General features: G+C 50.5%; 3 protein-coding genes across 5 annotated transcripts in view; all 3 read left to right on the forward strand.

The window, feature by feature from the left end:
- The window catches only part of LOC101020098 (transmembrane protein 231), a 22,050-nt gene extending 18,018 nt beyond the window's left edge, over window positions 1-4,032 (forward strand). Inside the window, exon 6 of one of the 3 annotated variants that reach the window (XM_031658084.1) lies at window positions 639-2,666. In XM_031658084.1, the coding sequence (XP_031513944.1) occupies window positions 639-819 (181 nt within the window). In that variant the 3' untranslated portion in view covers window positions 820-2,666. Of the gene's footprint in view, window positions 1-554 lie in introns of all 3 variants that reach the window. The other 2 variants (XM_031658085.1, XM_031658083.1) reach the window with 2 other exon arrangements.
- Window positions 1,941-10,031, forward strand: LOC108583564. The gene is made up of 3 exons (XM_031658088.1): window positions 1,941-2,082; window positions 5,420-5,598; window positions 9,699-10,031. The coding sequence occupies exons 1-3, from the start codon at window positions 1,969-1,971 to the stop codon at window positions 9,853-9,855; spliced, it is 450 nt and encodes a 149-aa protein (XP_031513948.1). The 5' UTR covers window positions 1,941-1,968; the 3' UTR covers window positions 9,856-10,031.
- A 160-nt stretch (window positions 10,032-10,191) lies between these two features.
- The window catches only part of CHST5 (carbohydrate sulfotransferase 5), a 32,586-nt gene continuing 26,249 nt past the window's right edge, over window positions 10,192-16,528 (forward strand). Inside the window, 2 exon segments of the mRNA XM_031658082.1 lie at window positions 10,192-10,975; window positions 10,977-12,442. Of these exon segments, the coding sequence (XP_031513942.1) occupies window positions 10,937-10,975; window positions 10,977-12,176 (1,239 nt within the window). The 5' untranslated portion in view covers window positions 10,192-10,936 and the 3' untranslated portion in view covers window positions 12,177-12,442.

Below are 16,528 nucleotides of genomic sequence, written 5' to 3' on the forward strand. Positions count from 1 at the left end.
TTGTTTCCAAGCAATTCTTCTAGGTAAGAATCATCCATTTGTATGTCTTAGTAATCATATATTATCCTTTTTATGCTAAGGTTATGTGAAACATTCTTGGCAGTCCCTGTCTCACCTAAACTTTGGTTTAATTTTGACTTCGGTCAACTAATAGGAAATGAAACCAACACGAACACTGCAGAGAAGCAAACAAAAGAGAAGGCATTTTAACTAGGGCCTTAGGAATTACAATTCCAGAGACACAAACCTAGGAAGCAGCTAAATTGTGTTCCGTACAGGTGCGATTAGGCAGGGGCTAATAAAAGGTATTGTAAGTTTACACAACTGGAAGATTTTAGAAGAGTCCCGGATGGATGATGGCTGGTTAACAGCTCAGGATGTCTCTAGTCTGTGATCGATGTAGTTTGGCATAATTATCTGTTTAGGAGGTTGGTCATCAAGCTTAGTATATAAATAGTTCAAATAAAATGTGGCTGGTTTTACCATTTGGCCAAGTTCAGCAGGTCACCTTCCATCTGGGTGTGTACGTGACAGAGGTCCTGCCTCCTTTCTAGATACCTCTGCCATGGCCAGTTCCGTCTTGGATTTTCTCTTCATACTTAACACCATGTGGCCCTCCATTCCTTAGCTGTCCATACTTATCAGCCAGGATTCTGGGAGATGGTAAAGTTCGCCTGGGTGCAGTATGTCAGCATCCTGCTTATCTTCCTCTGGGTGTTTGAAAGAATCAAGATCTTCGTGTTTCAGAATCAGGTGGTGACCACCATCCCTGTGACAGTGACGCCCCGGGGAGAAATGTGTAAGGAGCACTTATCCTAGGAAGGCCGTTTCTGAAGACTTGGCAGGACCGTGGCTGCCTCATTGTCATCTGGGAACATCTTAGGACCTTTTGAAAGAGCACAGCGGACACGTGCGGGCTTGTGTGCTTTTCCCCTCAGAGACAACAGTTCTTTCCAGTTTTGCTCTACACAAGTTCCGTATCTTCAGAGCTCCTGCAGAATCACCAAGGACTAGTTTGTGGAAAGGTCTGAGAGTTCCTGGAGGCTATAATTAGCTTTTTGGGTTTTCTTCCTTGCCTTAGAGTTGAATTTCAGGAGAAAATGGCAGGCAGTTCAGACATCTTGGAAAGAGTCCCATCTCTGGTCAAGCGGAGACTTTTCCTCTGTTGAACTGAGAAACACACTGTGCATTTCTTCCTTCTACTGTGAGCCACTCTTACTCTTTCCAGGGCTCTTTTGTGACAAACATGCCAATCACTAGCACTTTGCACCCCTGGGCATCTCCATTTCCCATTCAGAGCTTTGATTTCCAGAGCTGAGGCCTCTAACTGGAGACCTGGAGGGGCAGGGCCCAAGGGCAAGGGCCGCATTAGCACAGGCATGAGGGAGGGCTGCTGAAGGCGACTTGGACTGTCCACCTGCCCCAGCCCAACAGTCAGTCATCTGTAATCAGCTCAGCTGAGCAGCCTTGGATCTTTGCCGAACTGTGGCTGGCTCTTCATCCTATTTTTCCCTCTCTCTGTGCCCCTGATGGCAGACTGAAGTCAGAGGGGCTGTTTCATTCCCAGTCCCCTCAGCAGCACTGAGGGAAGAAAGGATTGTCACAACAGGTTCTTTCTGGCCCTCACCCAACAGCCTGGGCACTTGGCCCTCCTCCTCCTTGACAGCCATCCCCCTTCCTGCAAAGGACAGGGGCAACAGGAGTTGGTGTTGGGATTGGCTCCCACTGCCTGACAACCACAAGTTTATTTGGAAGGCTAGTGGGAAGCCCAGCGGCTGGCCTTTCCCTTGACTAAGGACCACAGTGCCCATCAGAGTAGGGCAGGCAGCTTTGGGAAGGACACAAGAAGCAGTGAGGGAGTAAAGAAGATGCTGGCCTGGGCAGGCCAGTCCAGCCTGGCCACTAGCAGAATGCCAAGCAGTCCAGTGGATTACCCTCGTGGCTAAGCAAGTGTCTGCAAGAGCAGAGATGACTGAAAGGGGCCTCTGCACACGGAAGACGGCTTGTTCAGCCCATTCATCTCCTGAGGACCCGTGCAGTCTCCTCCAAGGACAGACGGAGCTGCTTTCTGATCCCAAGCAGGTCATTACCACTGGGAGGACATGGCCCCTGTGATCCGTGCTTCATGTTCACCCGGAAACATACCCCTCAGTGTGTGCCTCAGTTTACCATGGAGATCAGTTCTCATTTTTAGTGCTTCTTTAGGCTGACTAAAAACAATTTTGGAAACAAAGCTATTTTGAAGTATTCAAACAGAGGAATTCCCTAATACTGTCCCCGTTGTCTTTTTTTAATATTCAGGCTGTTTTATATGCCTAAAGTTTTTTCTTAAGATCTAAATGAAAAATAGTTTCTTGTTTAAATCCCCATAAGGCAATGAGATACGGAAGGATGACAAGATAATGTATAAACATTAGTTTGCATTTTATTAAATTATTCTAATGCAAATTTTGTATAAAGAACCCATGGTGTTTTGTACCTTTCTAATTAAAATGTTCAAAATGAGGCCGAGCGTGACGGTTCACCCCTGTAATCTCAACGCTTTGAGAAGCCAAGGCGGGAGGATCACTTGAGCCCAGGAGCTTGAGGCTGCAGTGTGCTGTGATCACACTACTGCACTCCAGCCTGGGTGACAGACTGAGACCCTGTCTCTTAAAAAAAAAAAAAAAAAGTCAAAATGGAAGATCGCATGTACCTTTTTCAAGAGAAAGGGTTTGGAATGGGGAAGAATAAGGAGGGCAGAGGTTGCACACACCCGTTTTCATTACTCATCTGCGGCCATGCTTTACGAGGCTCTGCCAAAAGACCTTGGAACTTCCACTAAGTCTTTGATGAAAGTCCCCTAGTTCTTCCCCAAGTAGATGAGTTTTCAGTGGAATTCACATGCCATGTGAAATCTACGTGCTGGATAATTATGACTGTGTCTGGTGAATTTGAAATTATTTACACACCAGATCTTAATAGTTTCTGACTCTGAATCATAGCATAGCTGCAAGAGGGAAATAAAAGGCAAGAGGCTGGAAGCTGTAGCTCACGCCTGTAATCCCAGCACTTTGGGAGGCAGAGATGGGTGGATCATGAGGTCAGGAGATCGAGACCATCCTGGCCAACATGGTGAAACCCAATCTCTACTAAAAATACAAAAATTAGCTGGGCGTGGTGGCACATGCCTGTAATCCCAGCTACTTAGGAGGCTGAGGTACGAGAATTGCTCGAACCCAGAAGGCGGAGGTTGCAGTGAGCCAAGATCCTGCCACTGCAATCCAGCCTGGCAACAGAGCTAGACTCTGTCTCAAAAAAAAAAAAGGCAAGAAATATACGGGATTTTATTAACTCAGCTCCGACCCATTGCTAAGTTAGGGTTTGATGTTATTACTGAATATTTGGAGGCAGAAAGACTCCTGATTTTGCCAAATGATTAGTACAGTTTTGGCTTAAGTCGGATGAGACCCCCCTAATATTCCATCATGTAAGGCTAATAAAGCAATTATTTCTTTACCATTTTTTTCTCCTTCCAGCTTTTGTTGTAGACTCATGGGATATATGTATGAGTTTCGTATATAGGTAAATTGTACTTCTTGGGGGTTTGGTGTACAGATTATATCATCACACAGGTAATAAGCATAATACCAGTAGGTGGTTATTCTTTTCTTTTTTTTTTTTTTTTTTGACAGAGTCTCACTCTATCACCCAGGCTAGAGTGCAGTAGCATGATCTCAGCTCACTGCAGCCTCTACCTCCCAGGTTCAAGCGATTCTCCTGTCTTACCCTCCTGAGTAGCTGGGATTACAGGTGCCCACCACCACGCCCAGCTAATTTTTGTATTTTTAATAGAGACAGGGCTTCACCTTGGTGGTCAGGCTGGTCTCAAACTCCTGACCTCAAGTGATCCATCTGCTTTGGCTCCCAAAGTGCTGGGGTCACAGCGGTTTGATCACAGCAGTTATTATGGTTGGCATTCTGGCACACATCTTTCTAATCTTTTTTGTGGTAACCTTTTTAGTATCATAAACAACACTTCTGTAAACCTTGCGTAGAAATCCTTGTTGCTGGTTTATTTCCTTAAGATACATCCAAAAAACTTAGGACGGTTGTTAAGGATCTTAATTCATTGTCAAACCACAGCCAGGAAAGACTGTGCTAATTTCTACTCCCAGCAGCGGGTACTTCTTGTTTCAGATACCACCGTGGATTAAAGGACCTCCCAATGCTCTATCCTTTTCAGATGACTAAACTTTGCCCGTTTGTTTGTTTGTTTGTTTTTGAGATGGAGTCTTGCTTTGTCGCCCAGGCCAGAGTGCAATGGCCCCATCTCCGCTCACTGCAACCTCCACCTCGGGGGTTCAAGCGATTCTCCTGTCTCAGCCTACCTAGTAGCTGGAATTACAGGCATGTGCCACCACGCATGGCTGATTTTTGTATTTTTAGTAAAGACGGGGTTTTACCATGTTGGCCAGGCTGGTCTTGAACTCCTGACCTCAAGTGATTTGCCTGCCTACCCTCCCAAAGTGCGGGGATTACAGTCGTGTGCCACCACGTGGGGCTGACCTGTTATTTTTAAGGGGTGGGTGGGGAGCTTTTATTTACTGAAACATATCCTGTATTCGTCAGAACCTGTTATCAAGCCTGCGCCTCTGGGCAGAGGCTAGGGCAGGTAGGGCACAGCTCCTAAGGCCACCTGGTCTCAACTCCTCCCAGCTGGGACGCTGCACCGGGAGACAGCGTTGGTCCCTGTGTCAAGGTGCCTGGGTCTTGGCTTGGGGCTGAGATTGGGGCCTTAGGAAGGGTTTGGATTCCAAGTCCCTTCCCTGCAAGGATGCCCCAGAGAGCAAGGAGGGCAAAGATTAAGATTCGACTTCCTTCACTAGGGCCTTTGTCCTCCGAGGAGCTCCCAGGTTCTCTGGGGATTTGCGGGGGGACGGGTTACAACGTTTATTTGTGGTCAGTTAGATGAGAATTGACTCTGCCAGCGTCCTTTGACATCCTCGGCTAAACCCCGCGCCTCTTAGAGCCCCAGCCTACCTGGGCCCTCCGGCCCTGCCCTCGTCCGGCGCCCCTCCCCGAGGCGTGGCCCCTCGATCAGGGGTGGGGAGAGGGAGCTGGGGGCAAAAGTTGCTCCTTCCTTCCTTCTTCCACTTCCCTGGCTCCTGCCGGCCACCCTGGGGCCAGAGCCACGTCTGAAAGCGCCTGACCGGGCAGTGCCGAGGATCGCGGGCCGCAGTGCCGGGCTCCGGAGGGAGCTCTGCGCCGCGTCCTTCCCTGTGGTAGCCCCAGAACACCCCCACCCTCGACATCCCATTCCGAGACTCCTGCCCTGCTCCCAGATTCGCTCTGCCTCGAGTCTCCAGGAGCTTTCAGTGTCTTGGTGCCCCCCGACTCTCGTCCATGCCTCTTAGACCCCCTTTCCTGGCGTCACCAGGTGTCCCTTAATAGTCTTGGGACCTTAAGGAGCAAGTCAGCCCCTGCGGACTTTCCCAGTGAAGAGGAAGCTGGCTGTGCGGTGGAACTTGGAAGAGACTGGGAGCCTTTGCTGAGCCCAGAGAGAGAGGCGTCCCTCTCGCTGCCCCTCCAGGTCGGGCAGACACGCCAAGCTTTGAGGTACTTTGGTTCTTCGTTCTCCACGGGGGGCGTCCCCACACTCTGTTGAGCTGGGGCCCGGGCCAGTAACACAGCTGGGACGCTCCTCTGCCTGGGGTGGCGGGAGGAGCTGCAAGTGGCTTTTCCATCAGCAACGTGGAAAGTTCATCGCCCCTGCTAGCGCTGGTTTGGAAGTGTCTTGCTGCGGCTTCGGCTGCACGCAGGAATCCTCAGTGCGCTGGGCCGGGGTGAGGGGGCGGTTCTTATTCCATACTTGGGTTTCAAAAGGTGGGGCTTTCAAAAGCTCTCCATAAAATTCTTGAGAAAAAATAGCTTGGTGAGTTAATTTGGAACCAGACTCCGGGGAATTGGAGTCGTGCCTCACTGCTTCTAGGGGCTTGATGCTGGGCTTCAGGAAAGGCCCTCTGGGCCCCAGGACACTACAGGTGCCTAGGAAACGTTTTTTTGTTTGTTTTGAGATGGAGTCTCGCTCTGTCGCCCAGGCTGAAGTGCAGTGGCCGGATCTTGGCTCACTGCGACCTCTGCCTCCTGGGCTCAGGGGATTTCTTGCTCAGCCTCTGAAGTAAGTGGGATTACAGATGCACGCCACCACACTCAGCTAATTTTTGTATTTTTAGTAGAGACGGTGTTTTACCATGTTGGCCAGGCTAGTCTCAAATTCCTGACCTCAGGTGATCCACCCGCCTCAGGCTCCCAAAGTGCCGGGATTACAGGCGTGAGCCACTGCACTGGGCCCAAATTTTTGTGTTTTTTGTTTTTTTGTTTTTTTCAGATGGAGTCTCACTCTGTCGCAGAGCCTGGAGTGCAATTGCGCCGTCTTGGCTCACTGTAACCTCCACCTCCTGGGTTCAAGCGATTCTCCTGCCTCAGTCTCCCAAGTAGCTGGCATTACAGGCATGAGCCACCATGCTCAGCTAATTTTAGAGATGGGGTTTCACCATGTTGGCCAGGCTGGTCTTGAACTCCTGACCTCAGGTGATCCACCCGTCTTGGCCTCCCAAAACACTGGGATTACAGGCATGAGCCACCACATCTGGCCTAATGTTTTTTTTGTTTTGTTTTTTGTTTTTTTTTGTGTGTGTGTGTGTGATGGACGCTCTTGTTGCCCAGGCTGGAGTGCAATGGCATGATCTCAGTTCACTGCAACTTCTGTCTCCTGGGTTCAAGCGACTCTCCTGCCTCAGCCTCCAAGTAGCTGGGATTACAGGCACCTGCCACCACACCTGGCCTAGTTTTTGTATTTTTAGTAGAGATATGTTTTGCCTTGTTGGCCAGGCTGGTCTTGAACTCCTGGCCTCTGGTGACTACCCACCTAGGCCTCCCAAAGTGCTGGGATTACAGGCGTAAGCCACTGTGTCCGACCTCTAGCAAATGTTGACATTCCTTTCTCTTCCCTTTTACATGGAGGCAAGGCAGTCAAGAATTGCACTTTTGGCTCGGCGCTATGGCTCACGCCTGTAATCCCAACACTTTGGAAGGTCAAGGCTGTGATGCCCTCAGCTCTACTTTTTGAATTTCGTGTGACCTGTTTGTATTATTTTTCTAAAAATTAAACGTAATAAATATGTGCCCCCAGAAAAGAATCAAAAAAGGGAAGAATTTGGAGGGGAAGGGTAATGTTCCTTTCAGGATGGAAGAGTTCTCTGGACAAAGGCTTAGGAGTGTGACCCACCACAGAGCCCTGCACTGGGAGTCTGACTCTTGGACTAAAGCCCCAGCCCTGCCACTTTCTTACTGGGTATTCATGTCTCTGAGCCCCACTGCTTCAATTAAAACAGATAGGGATGCTTATTTCTGCCTCTTAGGGACTAGGGAGGATAACATTCAATCATGAAGATGAAAGTGCATATCATAGGGCCTGCCTAACTGGTTCTCCCTAACTTTGAACCTTTGGCCAGTTGTCCACTGTGCTGAATGTAAGTCTCCTTATCAGAAAGCTCCCAGTGAGGAACTGGTCTTCTGGAGACTCTGTATGGCATAGGGTGATTCAACCACCTTCTTTTTTTTTTTTTGAGATGGAGTCTCGTTCTGTTGCCCAGGCTGGAGTGCAGTGGCGCGATCTCGGCTCACTGCAAGCTCCGCCTCCCGGGTTCACGCCATTCTCCTGCCTCAGCCTCCCGAGTAGCTGGGACTACAGGCGCCCACCACCACGCCCAGCTAATTTTTTGTATTTTTCAGTAGAGACGGGGTTTCATAGTGTTAGCCAGGATGGTCTCGATCTCCTGACCTTGTGATCCACCCACCTCAGCCTCCCAAAGTGCTGGGATTACAGGCGTGAGCCACCGTGCCCGGCTCAACCACCTTCTTAAGAAGACCTCTGGCTTTCCTGGAACACAGGTAACAAACACCTTAGCTTGGGATCAAGATCCTCCCTACCAGGGAAGGGCTGGGCTGGCCAGGAGAACTGTGTTTGGGCCAGAGCAGCAGGGTCCTGCACTCTGCAGGGAGCAATCACACGTGGGAGAGGCCCACAGCCTGGGATCAGAAGTGCCAGGAGCTTAGGAACAGGAGTCCTGGGGTCCCAGCTTTCCTGCTGTCTCTCCAAGCCTTGAGTCCTTCACCTGAAACACTGACATCATCATGCCCCCCTCAGGGCCTGTTGAGTTAAGTCATCCGGTGGACTTGAAACACCTAGCACTGGCCGGGCGCGGTGGCTCAAGCCTGTAATCCCAGCACTTTGGGAGGCCGAGACGGGCGGATCACGAGGTCAGGAGATCGAGACCATCCTAGCTGACACGGTGAAACCCCGTCTCTACTAAAAAATACAAAAAACTAGCCGGGCGAGGTGGTGGGTGCCTGTAGTCCCAGCTACTCGGGAGGCTGAGGCAGGAGAATGGCGTGAACCTGGGAGGCGGAGCTTGCAGTGAGCTGAGATCCAACCACTGCACTCCAGCCTGGGCGGCAGAGCGAGACTCCGTCTCAAAAAAAAAAAAAAAAAAGAAACACCTAGCACTTGTGATCATTGAAGTCAGAAAATATGAGTTGCCTTCCTCTCTGGCACTCTGTTGTCAGGGGAGCCCACCATCCATTAGCCAGCACTGGAAAAAGTACAGTCGCACGTATAGAGGAGGTGGGGGGCTACTCTCCTCATCTTCCAGGTTTTCCAGGAGTGGGTATGGGGATCCAGAAGGTAGCTCAGGAGTCAGCAGGTGACAGAGGTGTTGGGCATTCTCCACTCACTCCAGTCCCTGCATTGAGGGGAAGGAGCAGAGATGAGATCTGCTCACAAGTTAGACCCTGGCTTCTCTCAATGGGTGATGTGGACAGGGGAGTGGGGCAGGCAAGCAGCAAAGGATGTAGGAGCAAGGAGAAAAATTCCAGGCTCCTCCCTTCCAAAGTCGCCCAGCCTTGAGATCATTGCGGATGCAACAGGTGCAAACAGAAGAACACTTTGGGACCTTGGAATGCGGGAGGCCGGCTCAGTGTTCCTTCCACCCTGTGAGAGACGTGTGATATTCTTAAGGTCCACTAAAGGCTCAGGGTGGTTGGAGGCCTGAGAATGGCCTGGGAGATACAGGGTTTGGAAGGGTAGGTGGCCTGTGGGTGTCTCCTCTGGGGGGAGACTCCCCAGGTGGAGGGGGTTCTTCCTCTCCAGATGTAGCTCAGCACAGGGACAATAACAGTAACAGGGGCACGTGTGTAAGGAATACTTTCCCAGGTCCCCTCTTCATAGGTGTTTGCAGCAGCATCTCACAACAGCCCTAAGAGATTAAATGTTGCAAATCCCATTCTACAGAGGTGGAAATGGAGCCTCAGAGAAGTTAAGTCACCTGCCCCAGGTCTCATAGCTCCCCATTGGCAGTGCTGGGATTCAGAGCCAGCTCTCTCGCCTCCATCCATCCGTAGACCCGGCCAGTTCCCAGCCATTTGGAGAAGTGCCCTACTCAGACTCTTTCCACCTCAGCAAGCCTGGCAGTGCTGTGACATCCATCCACCTAAGTCATCATCAAGCCCTTTAGCTCCACAACCCAAAAGGTCTATGAGGTATCCTGAAGCAAAAGACAGGCAGGACAGTTCTGCTCCCACCCCGGAGAGCTTTCTATGTACAGGGCTGTCTCTCTCTATAGGACTCTGATCTCCTCTCCTTCCTGTTTTGCCAGGTGTCGAGACATCTCCCATGGGTTTGTGATCAGTGTTGCAGCTCTCCCAGCAGCCCTGGACAGTGGTGAGTTCCCTCAGCTGGCTGGGACAGTACTCTGCTCTCACCTCTGCCTCTCTGGCTCCATGCCAGCTCCACCTCAACGGGTCTCCTTGTGAACCCACAGGGCTCCAGGACACCCTCCCTCTGGAGCCCATGCTGCCTTCAGCACTTCACCCCCAACCAATGATGGCAACAGTTGGTGTTCTTTGTGCACTTTATTTACTTGCTTATTTTTAACGACAAAAGTTTTCTTTTCTTTTTTTTTTTTTGAGACAGAGTCTTGCTCTCTTGCCCAGGCTGGAGTGCAGTGGCACTATCTTGGCTCACTGCCAGCTCTGCCTCCCAGGTTCATGCCATTCTTCTGCCTCAGCTTCCCAAGTAGCTAGGACTACAGGCGCCCCCCACCACACCCAGCTAATTTTTTGTATTTTTAGTAGAGACGGGGATTCAGCATGTTAGCCAGGATGGTCTCCATCTCCTGACCTCGTGATCCACCCACCTCAGCCTCCCAAAGTGCTAGGATCACAGGCATGAGCCACCACGCCCGGCCGACAAAAGTTTTATACCTGCCTGTTAAAAAAGTTATATAGTGCAGAAGCACACCACGTAAAAGGTGCGATCCTCAGTTATGGGCATGACTACATATTCCCTTCCCCCATCTTCATTATGATAACCCCCCAATCCCCCCAAATCCTGTGAGCCAAGTACCAGAATTATCCCTCTTTTACACAAGGGTAAAGTGATCGATCACAGAGAGATTTAAGTGATCTTCATAAGCAAGATCATAGGCCAGGAAGTGGCAGAGCCAGGATTCAACCTCCGCAAGCCTGGTGGTGCTCTGACATCCCTGGAAGCCCCCATCAAGCCCTTTTAGCTCAGCAACCTAAAAGGGCCTCTCTAAGAGGTATCCTGAAGCAAAAGACAGAAGTTCTCTTTGAAACATAATATTTTTCTCTACAGATAGATAGCCCATAGGTATGTAAGTAGGTGGGTGGGTAGGTAGACAATTTGAGGGTATCCCACATTTGTCTGCAACTGGACTTCTGAGCACAGACTATATTCTGGGCTATATCTTGACTCCATATTCCTGGGAAAGTGATCGACTGAGACCTTGGGAGTCTTGGGAAGTCCAATGGGTAGGGTAGTCAAATCCAAGGGCTGCTCCCTGAGGGCACTGGGCAGTAATTGGGGCGTGGGATGGGCGTGAGGGCCCCGGTCCCTAAAGTTGCCCACTCTGCCCGCCCGAAGGCCTCCAGCCGCCAGCATGCGGCTGCCACGCTTCTCCAGCAGGACAGTGACCGTGCTCCTCCTGGCACAGACCACCTGCCTCCTGCTCTTCGTCGTCTCCCGGCCAGGGCCTTCATCCCCAGCGGGCGGCGAGGAGCGTGTGCACGTGCTGGTGCTGTCCTCATGGCGCTCAGGGTCGTCCTTCGTGGGCCAGCTCTTCAGCCAGCACCCCGACGTCTTCTACCTGATGGAGCCCGCGTGGCACGTGTGGACCACCCTGTCGCAAGGCAGCGCCGCAACGCTGCACATGGCCGTGCGCGACCTGATGCGCTCCGTCTTTTTGTGCGACATGGACGTGTTTGATGCCTACATGCCACAGAGCCGAAACCTGTCCGCCTTTTTCAAGTGGGCAACGAGCCGCGCGCTGTGCTCGCCGCCCGCCTGCAACGCCTTTCCCCGAGGCGCTATCAGCAAGGAGAACATGTGCAAGACACTGTGCACGCGGCAGCCCTTCAGCCTGGCCCGGGAGGCCTGCCGCTCCTACAGCCACGTGGTGCTCAAGGAGGTGCGCTTCTTCAACCTGCAGGTGCTCTACCCGCTGCTCAGAGACCCCGCACTCAACCTGCGCATCGTGCACCTGGTGCGCGACCCGCGGGCCGTGCTGCGCTCCCGGGAGGCGACGGGCCCACTACTGGCACGCGACAACGGCATCGTGCTGGGCACCAACGGCAGGTGGGTGGAGGCCGACTCTCAGCTGCTCCTGATGCGTGAGGTGTGTCGCAGCCATGTGCGCATCGCGGAGGCCGCCACACTCAAGCCGCCACCCTTCTTGCGCGGCCGCTACCGCCTGGTGCGCTTCGAGGACCTGGCTCGGGAGCCGCTGGCAGAGATCAGAGCACTCTACGCCTTCACCGGGCTGACCCTCACGCCCCAGCTCAAGACCTGGATCCACAACATCACCCACGGGTTGGGGATCGGCAAGCCAATCGAGGCCTTCCAGACGTCTTCTAGGAATGCGCGCAACGTCTCCCAGGCCTGGCGCCACGCGCTGCCCTTCACCAAGATCCTGCGCGTGCAGGAGGTGTGCGCCGACGCGCTGCAGCTGCTGGGCTACCGGCCTGTGTACTCTGAGGACCAGCAGCGTGACCTCACCCTGGATCTGGTGCTGCCACGAAGCCCAGACCACTTAAGCTGGGCGTCACATGACTGAGAACTCTGGGCCTTAGAGCAGGCCTCGAATTGTGGTTGCCAGGCCCAGGAGGCGACTGCACGGTGGAGAAGGAGCTGGGATGCATGGGGAAGCAGGTCCCTACTATGAACTGGGAGTTTGGGGTCCTCCCCTGAGGTAGGCAAGGACTGCACGTTTCTTTTTCTCCTGATTCTCGGTTTTCCTTTGAGTCCTCTGGAGCTGCCTTCTCATCAGGTGCACTCTTCATGGAAAGCAACACTTGCCCCCACCTCCTCTGGGCACAGGGAGTAAGTTCTGCTAAATTAAATTAAATGTGTTCCAGGTCGGGCGCGGTGGCTCACGCCTGTAATCCCAGCATTTTGAGAGACTGAGAAGGGTGTGGATCAGGTGAGGTCAGGAGTTCGAGACCAGCCTGACCAACATAGTGAAACCCCCTCTCTACTAAAAATGCAAAAATTAGCCAGGCATAGTGGCACACTCCTATAATCCCAGCTACTTGGGAGGCTGAGGTGGGAGAATCACTTGGACTCCGGAGGTGGAGGTTACAGTGAGCTGAGATCGTGCCACTGCACCCCAGCTTGGGCAACAGAGCAAGACTCTATCAAATAAATAAATAAATAAATTTGTTCAAAAATCCTGCAATCTAGTGAATTGTAACCTCATTTTTTTCTCTTTTTATTGTGTGATTCCATTTATTTAAAGCAGAAAAACTAGTCTAGGTGATAGAGGTCAGAATAGGGGATACTTTGTAGGGAGGATTTGACTGGGATGTAACCTTATTTAATATGTAAACAAACTACAACCTGACCAGAGTATATTCTTGTAAGGAAAAAGGAGTCTCCTCCAACCTTAGCAGCCAGCTTTCAGCCAGGGGCAGACCACAAACTGACCGGATGTGTCCAAATTAGACAAAGGCTGAGCTGTCACCAATCGGCCTATATCCAGTGCCACTTCCTTTTTTCTGTTTATAAACGCTGCTTGTCCACTGTTGCTGAGTGGAGGTCTCTGAGACCTCTCAAATATAGATCTCTCATTTAATGGGGTAAGTTTGGGCTTTAATCGCCATCATCCCCAGAACAAAGACTGACCAATTGGACTGAAATGCTGTTGAACTATCTTTATTGCGTGGACTTTGAGTTATTTGACTAGTTGTTTGTAGAAACTCCTGATAAGGAGTGTACTTCTGTTTCTTGGCATTGTCCACTCATAGTCATCATAATAGTCTCCCTGGCCGGGCGCAGTGACTCACGCCTGTAATCCCAGCACTTTGGGAGGACTAGGCAGGCAAATCGCTTGAGCTCGGGAGTTTGAGACCAGCCTGGCCAACATAGTGAAACCCTGTCTCTCCTAAAAATCCAAAAAATAGCTGCTGTGGTTGTGCATGCCAGTAATCGTAGTGACTCAGGAGGTTGAGGCAGGAGAATGGCTTGAACCCAAGAGGTAGAGGTTGCAGTGAGCCAAGATTGCGCCACTGCACTGCAGCCAGGGTGACAGAGCAAGACTTCATCTTAAATAATAATAATAGGCCAAGAGCGGTGGCTCAAGCCTGTAATCCCAGCACTTTGGAAGACCGAGGCAGATGGATCACTTGAGGTCAGGAGTTCAAGACCAGTCTAGCCAACATGGTAAAACCCCATCTCTACTAAAATACAAAAATTAGCCAGTGTGGTTTTGCATGTCTGTAATCCCAGCTACTCAAGAAGTTGAGGCAGGAGAATTGCTGGAACCGAGGAGGTGGAGGTTGCATTGAGCCAAGATTGCACCACTGCGCTCCATCCTGGGTAACAGAGTGAGACTCCCTCTCAAAAATAATAATAAAAAAATAATAATAATAGTCTCTCTGATGTGTTGCTTCCCCTGGGAAGTCTTACATACTCCTACGCAGCCATCCTTTATACATCAACTGGCCTATTAGGGTTCGAATAACAAAAACATGAAGAAAGCATAAAGAATCATCCAACTAAGGTGAAATCATGAATTGTGAAGTCAATACTGAAACAAAACAAGTCCATTATGATGGTGACAGAAAATGGAGTCAGGGCCCAAGGTTTTGGTCAATCTCTCAAAATTGAGAGGCTGACCAAAAGGCAGAAATGTTTAAATTCAATTAAATTTGTCCCAAAGTTCCCAGCACTTTGGGAGGCCAAGGTGGACGGATCACGAGGTGGAGATCGAGACCATCTTGGCCAACATGGTGAAACCCCGTCTCTACTAAAATACAAAAAAGTAGCCAGGCATCGTGGCACACGCCTATAATCCCAGCTACTCGTGAGGCTGAGGCATAGAAATCGCTTGAACCCAGGAGGCAGAGGATGCAGTGAGCTGAGATTGCACACTGCACTCCAGCCTGGTGACAGAGCAAGACTCCGTCTCAAAAAAATAATAGTAATAATTTGGCCCAAAGCTGCTGCCATACCTGTTGAACTGCAATCTAACTTAGTATTTAAGTAAACTGCCTCCCAACCGAGACTATATTCTTTTTTTTTTTTTTTTTCTTTTTTTTTTTGAGACGGAGTCTCGCTCTGCCGCCCAGGCTGGAGTGCAGTGGCCGGATCTCAGCTCACTGCAAGCTCCACCTCCCGGGTTCATGCCATTCTCCTGCCTCAGCCTCCCGAGTAGCTGGGACTACAGGCGCCCGCCACCTCGCCCGGCTAGTTTTCTGTACTTTTTAGTAGAGACGGGGTTTCACTGTGTCAGCCAGGATGGTCTCGATCTCCTGACCTCGTGATCCGCCCGTCTCGGCCTCCCAAAGTGCTGGGATTACAGGCTTGAGCCACCGCGCCCAGCCTGAGACTATATTCTTGTAACAAATAGCTGAATCTCAGCAACTGTGCTTTAACCAGTCACAGGCTACCAACTGATTAGACCAAGTCTGTGTAAGGTAAATGCTGAGCTGCACCCCATCAGACTGTTTATTTGTGCTACTTCCAATAAATTTGGCCTACCAGTGTTGCTGAGTGGAATCAGGGTGCTGCCTGATTCATAAATTTTCTTTGCTCAAATAAAGTCTGCTTAATTTGACTAATGTTTTTCTATTAATAGTTCAGATGACTTGGCCTCTACCCAAACTCTTTCTTTCCCCTAGACTCCCCTCTCTTGGAATGCATCCTGAAGCAGCTGAAAAGGGGTGCCCTAGGCCCAGCTGGGAGCAAAATCTGGTGATATTGCTTCTGAATATCCCACATGTGCGCCTTCCCCCCCCCACACACACACACACTCACATGCATACACAGCCTGGACTCTGTTCCCTTTATGCCCCTGGCACCACGCTCCATCAAAGCCATTGACCTTTATATCCCCCTGTGTCTTCACTGAGAAAGAGGTATATCAGGCCAGACGTGGTGGCTCATGCCTATAATTATCAATTACCCAGTCTCTGGTATTCTGTTACAGCAGCACAAAAGGGACTAAAATAGGCTCCTTAACAAAAAGATTCACAGACAAGAAGTTTGTTTGTTTTGAGACAGTGTCTTGCTTTGTGGCCCAAGCTGGAGTGCAGTGGTTCCATCTTGGTTCACTGCAACCCCCACCTCCCTGACTCAAGCAATTCGCTCATCTTTTTTTTTTTTTTTTTTTTTTTTTTTTTTTTTTTTTGAGACGGAGTCTCGCTCTGTCACTCAGGCTGGAGTGCAGTGGCCGGATCTCAGCTCACTGCAAGCTCTGCCTCCCGGGTTTACGCCATTCTCCTGCCTCAGCCTCCTCAGTAGCTGGGACTACAGGTGCCTGCCACCTCGCCCAGCTAGTTTTTTGTATTTTTTTAGTAGAGACGGGGTTTCACCATGTTAGCCAGGCGATTCTCTCATCTTAACCTCCCAAGTAGCTGGGACTACAGGCACATCACTATGCCAGGCTAATTTTTGTATTTTGGGGGACTACATGTGTTTTGGTATGTAGCCCAGGTTGATCTGCAACTCTTGTGCTCAAGCAATCCCCCTGCCTCAGCCTTCCAAAGTGCTGGGATTACAGGCATGAGCCACTGTGCCTGCCCAAGAACAGTTCATTAACACTTGCAGCATACATCACGCAGGACAAACCTAAATGAAAAGTAACAACACAGTGGCTCAGAACACTGCCTTACACAGCATCTTCCAAAGGACACAATAAATTGGTAGAGAAATAACAGGACAAAAGAAAGTTTTAGGCCTCCCAAGGTGAGAAACTGTGCAAAGGTAAATATCTGAGAGGAAGCTGATGCAGCAGGATTTGTCTGCAGCAGCCTCTGGTACCGCCTCTGGCTGGGCAGAGTTAATGGTTGTCTCCAGTGAAGGAGAGTTTATGTCGTGCCTTTAGGCAGAAAAGGGAGGGAAACCTGACCTTTTCCTGTATTTTCTGCTTCTTAATTGCCATCAGCTGAAAATCATTTTTATGTGACA

Source organism: Papio anubis, chromosome 18 (genome assembly GCF_008728515.1).
Source record: "Papio anubis isolate 15944 chromosome 18, Panubis1.0, whole genome shotgun sequence".
NCBI lineage: Eukaryota > Metazoa > Chordata > Mammalia > Primates > Cercopithecidae > Papio > Papio anubis.

Coding starts and splice junctions, on each gene's coding strand:
- LOC108583564 (XM_031658088.1), top strand. CDS start 1,969: ATGACTGAAAGGGGCCTCTGCACACGGAAGACGGCTTGTTCAGCCCAT. Junction 2,083..5,419: donor TGCTTTCTGATCCCAAGCAG/GTCATTACCACT, acceptor TGGCGTCACCAG/GTGTCCCTTAATAGTCTTGG. Junction 5,599..9,698: donor CAGACACGCCAAGCTTTGAG/GTACTTTGGTTC, acceptor CTGTTTTGCCAG/GTGTCGAGACATCTCCCATG.